This window comes from Hesperophylax consimilis, chromosome 5, assembly GCF_061612785.1.
Source record: "Hesperophylax consimilis isolate HC1 chromosome 5, BYU_Hcon_1.0, whole genome shotgun sequence".
Lineage (NCBI taxonomy): Eukaryota > Metazoa > Arthropoda > Insecta > Trichoptera > Limnephilidae > Hesperophylax > Hesperophylax consimilis.
This window is the reverse complement of record NC_142840.1, coordinates 18991282-18999872: the sequence shown is the minus strand read 5'-3', so window position 1 is coordinate 18999872 and position 8591 is coordinate 18991282. Positions and strand designations below refer to the sequence as shown.

The following is an 8591-nucleotide window of genomic DNA, read 5'->3' as shown; positions in this document are numbered from 1 at the left end:
GCAAGCTTCCATGCCATATCTGCTTTGTTTCTATTATCTATGGGTAAAGCCATGTAGGCACCTACCTAACACATAAGTTAAAATGTGTAACGGAACAGGGAAGATAGGCCATTAATCGTTGATAGTTTGTGTGTAGTGTCGCCAAAACTATATAACCTAACAATGCCCTGCATCTACACTCCTACATAGTCACCAAACGTACAACCCGTGCAGTATGGTCTAAGCTCGATGACAGTTGGCACGCTTCCATGCCATATCCGCTTTGTTTCTATTATCTATGGGTAAAAGTTTGTTGGTACCTATAAAAAAGCTAAAATTAACAATAAGTATTAAAAATGTTTTTTTTCGATATGGATGAAATTTTTCACTCTTACCTTTCGAAAAACTCAACGAAAAAGTTTCATAATGGATTTGACTTGAAGACGAAACATTACTTTATCATAATGTACCAAATTCACAGCGCGTAAATATCTACATATTTGATATTATTATTTGTGCCATCTGGCGTAAAAAATATTAATAATTACACATTATTCCAATGGAAGTTTCCTACTTACCATAGGTCCAAAGTATGCTTTATGTACACGAAACACCTCTCTGTGAAAAGCATTATTTGAGACCACGACGGGAAATTATATATAACGCATACATTGAGGACTGTCTTCAAACTATCGTCTGTACAGAATAAAAATATGTCTTCAAAGTATGCTCTAGATGTATGTATCGATATATATTTTAAACGGTACATCATAGACGTATATAGCTGTGAGGGGGTAGTTTTAAAGGGTTGATTAAACAAAATGGCATTAAAAAAAAAGTGTATATAATGTGGCTCAAAGTATGCTTTATACAAATATATATATATATATATATATATATATATATATATATATATATATATATATATATATATATATATAGGTTTATGATACGGCACTTTGTACATCTTAGCGTCTGCAAATAACCGGAACTATTGGATCATTTCGACTTACTTGATCATTGAGCACTTACTTGATCATCGACAAATTGAGATTTAAATGCCATTTTAATCGTCTCGGCGAGACGAGATCAGTGGCATTTTCAACTCAATTTGATGTGACAAGTGCGATTTTCGTGAGCATTAGATATGCTCCTATATGCGATTTTATCTCAGATATTCAACCTGACTTTGTTAATTATTTCTATCGTATGTTAAACTAACTTCATTGATCTCAAAAAGCGACGTTGCCATCGTTATTTGTGTCAAACGCAGGTGTACAAATAATTTTCTAAAGTAATTAAATGTTTTAACAATTGTATGCAAAAATAGCCTCTAAAGTAATATTATTTAGAGCTTATTATCGTACGACATTGCGTATTGGTCTAAACAATATTCGAAAGGAACTATAAGGCTCAAGAATTGTATGCAAAATTAACCTCTAAAGTTATATTATTTAAAGCCCATTATTGAATGATGTTGTTTGCTAGCACAAGGCTGGTTTGTTTGTATTGGTCCATTTGAAGCTAGCTTCAGGTTAGTTTTCTGAAACACTTAATGACTTGTAACTGGCTAACAGATAATATTAAATATTACCGTTATTCAATGTTCGTATATCACGAATCAGTTGACAGGTTGATTTGTTTTTGCGTTTTATTAGCTTTATTACGAAGGAGATTTAATAAAATCTTTCAGCTTTGCGAAATGGATTTTAAATACGGTAAGCTATTACATATTTCTAAATAGGTAATAACCTTAATTGTAAAATATAGAATTAATATAATAAATATAATATTAACAATTTTAATCTATGCTTATCAAATGAGTACAGAATAATTACCGTATTTTATTATATAGGTCATGATTTTTTTCTTTCTTTTTTGAGAACCCAAGCAGTAAAATTATTTTGAATAATAGATATATATTATGTATTAACAAAATTCAAAAAAGCTAACCTAACAACTTGTGGTAAAAATGTCAAATCAAACTAAAGCCATATTCCTATACTAAAATATGCATTTAAAAGCATGTTTTGTTTTCAAACAGTTGTTTCTTAAAATAATTAAGTTAAAACGAAGTTTTACACGTCGGATAATCACCCATTAATTTGTTCATATTCAAATTAAACAAATTCCTTTGTGGAAATAAAATTTGCAAAAACAGAAAACTGCAGGTACATATATGTATGTTTCAATGTGTTTGTTCTTGATATTTTATAGATGTTCCAAGAACCAGTGATTTACGTACATCAATAAACAGTACTGACGACATGATCTCGTCTTCACCCTTTTCGCTAATTTCCAAAGGACAAAGTTTAATCATCAGCAATATGCAGAGCATACTGGGCGAAGAAATTAACCATGAAACTTCCTCAGATTCAGGTAATATTCACTGATAATAATCTGAAATATTACAGAGCTACCTTAGCTTATAGTAAATTGTTATAGGTAATATCAGAAATGCTGCTAATTAAATATTCCGTTGCAAATGCTTAATTAGTCTGTTGTTTTGTCATTATATTAGGTTAGGTTTCATATTTGTGCACATGACTTACTTACTACATTGAGATATTATTATTGGATAAATATATAATATATTTTTTATTTTTTATATATTCAATAATATTGTTATTGGGTTTATAAAAACAGTTTATTTTTAAACAAGTTCTGCTGTGTAATTATTATTACGCGTGACAGCTGTTTCGCCCTCTGAAGGCATTATCAGTTTGATAATGCCTTCGACAGTTTGATAATGCCTTCAGAGGGCGAAACAGCTGTCACGCGTAATAATAATTACACAGCAGAACTTGTTTAAAAATAAACTGTTTTTATAAACCCAATAACAATATTATTGAATATATAAAAAATAAAAAATAAAATGGAGTTCTACAAATTAAACTTAATAACAATAAATATATAATATATTATGCTTTATTTTAGAAACCAAAACTGAAGTAATGTTAGAAAGGAGTCCGCCGACGTCCGAAGATGATTCACTATACAAACCGAACAACGTTACTTCTTCGATAGAATCAGGTATCTACAGAAAACATGTTTAATACTCTTGAAACAATCAATACGTAACATATAATTTGATTATTATATGGTCAGAGGTGCGGCCCAGAAAGCCGAAGGTCCGGTGCGAGTCCCAGATGTGACCGTATCTTTTCTGTTTCAGATTTTAGATTGAGTGATGCTAATATTGTCTTCATTTAATTAAATTATTTAATTTAATTATAATTATTTTAAAAGCAATAATTATTCGCCTGAAACACTCATCCACATTGAAAAATCTCCTGATAAAAGATACTTTATTTATTTATTTATTTATTTAAACGCCCATAGGGCTTTTACAGATAATAATGTACATCTTTATTTATTTATATATTTTTTTAATTATACAGATCTTATATCTTATATGATAAATATATGTTATACAAAATAATATAAGAAAATATCCGAGTTAACAAAATATAGGTACAAATAATTGAGATTTACATAACGCCAACGGGACTCGAACCCGTGTCCCCTCGATTTCCGGTCGACAGCTCTGACCACTGAGCTATGGCGGCTTATCGCTTATCCGCGAAATAATTCAATATATACTAGTGTTTCATTCAACAATGACTGCTTTCTTATAATTTGAGGTTTTACTAATTAAGTTTAAAGAAAGCTAAATAATGTATTGTTACTTTTTAGATATGAAAATTTCCAACGCCGATGATGAGCAACATCATTTAGAGAAGCAGGAGGCAATCGAAGTGTCATCGACTACAACTCGAAGCACTATTTCTACTAGTAAATGAGCACGAGTGCATGACCGTAAAAACTCATGTCCATATTGTACTAAACTGGTAACGAACATACCTTCAATTTCAACCTTTGATTTAGCGTTTGACCCTGTGCATTTTGATGTTTTTATTAAAGCCGTACAAATAAATAGTGGTTACGATGAAATTACAGGTTCTGTAAAAATTCCTAGCATGCCTCAACGACTTTGTACAATCTTTTATAGCCGTACAAAGTCGTTGAGACATGCTAGGAATTTTTACAGAACCTGTAATTTCATCGTAACCACTATTTATTTGTACGGCTTTAATAAAAACATCAAAATGCACAGGGTCAAACGCTAAATCAAAGGTTGAAATTGAAGGTTTCTGTTCTTTAATAACTATATACACCTTGGCTAAATCCCTCATCTTCGATGTTATATGTGTATTCAAATGGTGTTCCGTGTGATTACTTAATAATAAAGACCCATATGAACATATTAATGGGTCAGACATTGCTATTTTTGCAATATTATCATTTTTAAATACATGAAATATTTGAGTTTCTTAGAGATTCTGAAATTTCAGAATTGTCTGGGCATAATAATATAGAAGATGATTTTAGTACTCTAACACGATTATGTGGATTTTTCTCAGGTAACGTACTTTTTGTACATTTTAAAGATAATTACCTCTGTTTCTAAAGGATGAGTTGAATTTGCATTTTCTGGCTGTTCTGAAGGATGAGTTGAATTTGCATTTATTGTAGTGTCTGTAAAAGTTGGTTTTCTAAATATTTCAAAAGTATGTTTATTATTATTCTTTCCAATTGTTAGATCTAAAAAAAATATTTTAGCTTTGATCTCATGTTCGACTGTGAAGCAGATTTTATTATTAACAGTGTTGGTCCAATTAATAAAGATATCTAATTGACGGTTGGTGCCTTTCCAACATATTCAGATATCGTCTACATATCTGACATAGTATATTATATATTTAGCTAAGGGAGACTTAAGAATAATATTTTCAATATGATCCATAAATATCTCCGCTAGAAGTGGGCTTAAAGGGGATCCCATGGGAAGTCCGTCCAATTGCTCAAAATATGTATCATTAAAAAGAAAATAATTTGTTTGTATGCAAATTTTTATGAGCTGGAATAACTCTTTTCTTATTATTGGGTTGACATTAGATTTTTCTAGGATATTTTCAATTATTTTAAGGCATTCTTTAATGGGGATGTTGTTAAATAAGGATTTTACTAAATAAGGAAAATTAATTAGTTGAAAATGAATGCAATTTTTTTTTTAAGTGTGATTTATTTCTCTATTTTGTTAAACTCTGATAATGTCAGTTTGGTATGACGTTTTCCATATTATTTTAAACTGAAATTATGTAAAAATCATTAATTAATTATTTTTTAAGTATGTTTTATTTCAATCGATTTTGCTATTATATATTTTGTTAATATCTGATAATGTCAGTTTGGTATGACGTTTTCCATATTATTTTAAACTGAAATTATGTAAAAATCATTACTTCATTATTTTTTAAGTATGTTTTGTTTCTCTCGATTTTGCTATTATATATTTTGTTAAACTCTGATAATGGCAGTTTTGTATAACGTATTGTATATTTTTTAAACTGCAATTATGTAAAAATCATTACTTAATTAGTTTTAAAGTTTGTTTTAGTTCTGTTGAATTTCCTAATGAAAGTTTTTAAAAATGTCTGAAAATAAATAAATTAAAATGTGAATTTTTTCAAATTTGTTTTTATTTTACCAAACAATGAATTTGTGCAAAATTTTATTAAAACACAAGACTTGTTCAATATGTGGCTAAGGTAGATTATACTACAGCTACTGCCGGGTACATTCCAGAGTGGAAGACGTGACTGGTAACCCCATGGGGAATGGCGACCATTCAGGAAAGTATCTTCTAATCTATTTACAATTTGGTACTGCCACCCCGGGAACCATTTATTGGATAACTACACCTCTGCCATAGGTCACCCCAAGTGGTTTGGTGACTGTGCCCGGGTTCATGGGGTGAGGTTTGCTCGGGTCTTGGCGGTGGATGTGTCCTCCAGCTACGTGGAAGGCCGGAGAGACAGGTTGAGGGAAACCTTTCAGGCAGAACTCTTTGGGAACATCGTCTTGCACCGCAGTGGGAGGGATGGATTCATACGTCCGTCACTCCTGGACCCACAGACCCCACCCACCCACCCCTTATCCTTCCTCTCCTTCCCTTCCTTTAAAATACCCTCCACACAGCATCTTCAAAGATGACATAGGCCTGAGGGAAAATATTTTCCTCAGGGCTTCCTGTGTGGAGCTATTGTTAAACAAACAAAAAAATGGCTCAGTAACATAACTAGTTCGAAGGTCGCGGGTTCGAACCCGGCGTGCGCAAATAAATTTTATTTGATTAATTTGTGTTATTTCACAATTAATTAATTAAAATAATATATAGTATATTTGCGGCACGTTCCAGAGTGGAAGATACTACCAGTATCGCCCTGGTGTAAGACCACCATTCAGAATTGAAACGTTGCTCCAAATGGGTTTAGCCGTGTTTAGTGACTAGATCTGAATAGCCAGGTACTTCCCCACCTTCCTCTTTCCCTTCCCCACTTACCCTCAGCCTCACAACATCCCCCAATTGGGGATGCCATATTCTCACTGGCTCCAGACGGGAGCAGTTGGGACTCTTGTGAGGTATTCACTATAAAACAATTCACTATAAAACAGTTCTGAATATTTCAATTAATTGAGGTTAATGAGGGCGTACTGTACAGGGCCCGCAAATACTTGAATAGTACACAACTGCTAACCCTGTACAAATCACAAGGGCGCCCCACGGTTGGATTTGGCAGCCACCTCTGGTGTGAAGCCCGAAAATACCTGAAAAAACCCTCGACTCTGTGCAGAAACGGGCGGTCTGTTTGATAGATTCTCCCATCTTAACAAACGGATTGCAATTTTTAGAGCATATGCTTGTTCTACCGGTATTTCTATGGAAGATGCTCCGAGGAACTAGCATCATTAATCCCTTCAGCACCGGAGCATAGTCGGGAAACACGCCAAATGCATGCCCAACATATGTACACGGTTAACATTAGTCGCATGAGAACGGGTCGTTTCTACGACTCGTTTCGGTGTTCAACGGCTCGGCTCTGGATCAAATTTCCGGCCTCTGTGTTTCCTCCCTCATATGACATGGGTCTCTTCAAGACACATGTTCACTCCTTCCTCTCCTCAAAAAGACCCTCCACACAGCATCTTCAAAGATGACATAGGCCCTGAGGGAAATTATTATCCTCAGGGCCTCTTGTGTGGAGTAAATGTAAAAAAAAAATCAAAGATTTATTCCACTAAAAAATAATAATAATATCTTTATTTAGGAAAGTTTACACATTACAACTATACATACATATTATGGTGTACATTGATTTGTAACTTTTATATTTAAGGTTATAAAATTAACAAAAATGAAGAACTATTAATACAAAATATGTATTAATAGTTATTATTATACACCAGCACAAATATTGTGTACAAAAATCGTTTTCTGAAAATCATATAATAGGTATTTTATAATAAAAGGAAAGAAAACAACTCAAATAAATCAGATTTTATAAAATATACTTCCAATAATACTGTAAACACAATACTAATATTATTGAACTTTGGTATTTTAATTGTAAATCAATCTACATTTTCAAATAATAAATTAATGCTATTAAAAAGATAGAATATCTTATAAAAGCCTGTTCTACAAAACTAATTTTAAAATAATTAATTCAACTGTAAACGTAATATAAATAAGTTTTGATTGTATAACTTTACTTTTAAATAAACCCGCAATTTTAAATATTCGCGCCAAACGTTCCAATGCATTACGTATTTTCGAATATTCAACCAACAAATAAATCTGTTCAAGTCCGTCCAAACAGAAGCTCGACAGAAGGACAAAAGATTTGGCAACATTGCATATCAAGTAAGTGCTTTCATAAAAAAGATCAACATGCGTTCATGATTTAATGATGAAAATTTTGTGAGCATATGCATAAAATAGCTGTATATATAATAGCTGACCACATTTTAAATTTATTTCACAAAAAAACATGTTGCCACGTAATTTACAGCGTTATATATCACATGTGAAAGGATGATCAAGAAAGGTGGTTTACTCAAAGATGTTCCAATAAGTGTTGTCCGATATAAATATATATATATATATATATATATATATATATATATATATATATATATAATATATATATATATATTTATATTTATATATTAAAAGAAGTTAAATTATATGTCCCCTACAAGTTTACTCGTAGAACATCACATGGACTTTTTCATACTACGATAGCGAGGACTTCTGCCTATCAAAACGCGCTAATCAACAGAGCGACTCAACTGCTTAATATATTAGTCAGTATCTGACACAAATACTTCCTTTTAAGATTCTGCCAAAATATTATATCACAACTGCCATTCAACACTCCTCACACACCACCACTAAAGCAGTATTTAATTCCGATATACACCAGCACAAAACACGATCCCAAAATCCAATACACTTATCGTCATCTACTTACATGACTAAATTTTGAATTAACTCCTTACAATAGATCGCACATAAGCAATACAATGTATTTATTACCTAGTAACCTAAGCAACGAACACAAAACATTGGCAAAAGATCTTATTTCCTCAGCAGTTTTATTAATGAGTGACACTCTCTTTCTTTGGAACTCCAAAAGAACTTCTGTGTTTATTTCTTTTATGTATTCATAAAATATTTTCCATTTAACTGCGTCTAGTCCATTTCT

General features: G+C 31.9%; 1 protein-coding gene across 2 annotated transcripts; it reads left to right on the top strand.

The window, feature by feature from the left end:
- Window positions 1-1182: 1182 nt before the first annotated feature.
- On the top strand, window positions 1183-3870 carry LOC149423603 (uncharacterized). Of its 2 annotated transcripts, XR_016302220.1 has the most exons (4): window positions 1183-1697; window positions 2197-2358; window positions 2917-3012; window positions 3676-3870. XR_016302220.1 is itself a non-coding variant. In XM_089632041.1 (3 exons), the coding sequence occupies exons 1-3, from the start codon at window positions 2247-2249 to the stop codon at window positions 3780-3782; spliced, it is 315 nt and encodes a 104-aa protein (XP_089488167.1). In that variant the 5' UTR covers window positions 2070-2246; the 3' UTR covers window positions 3783-3870. The 2 variants fall into 2 exon arrangements, 1 of the variants encoding a protein (XP_089488167.1); XM_089632041.1 differs by lacking the exon at window positions 1183-1697 and having other exon boundaries at window positions 2070-2358.
- The last annotated feature ends 4721 nt before the right edge of the window (window positions 3871-8591 follow it).

What these genes read in the sequence shown, in the direction of transcription:
- LOC149423603 (XM_089632041.1), top strand. Translation starts at nt 2,247, where the DNA reads ATGATCTCGTCTTCACCCTTTTCGCTAATTTCCAAAGGACAAAGTTTA. An exon ending in TGAAACTTCCTCAGATTCAG is followed by an intron (nt 2,359 to 2,916) that starts GTAATATTCACT and finishes GCTTTATTTTAG; the next exon opens with AAACCAAAACTGAAGTAATG. An exon ending in TACTTCTTCGATAGAATCAG is followed by an intron (nt 3,013 to 3,675) that starts GTATCTACAGAA and finishes GTTACTTTTTAG; the next exon opens with ATATGAAAATTTCCAACGCC.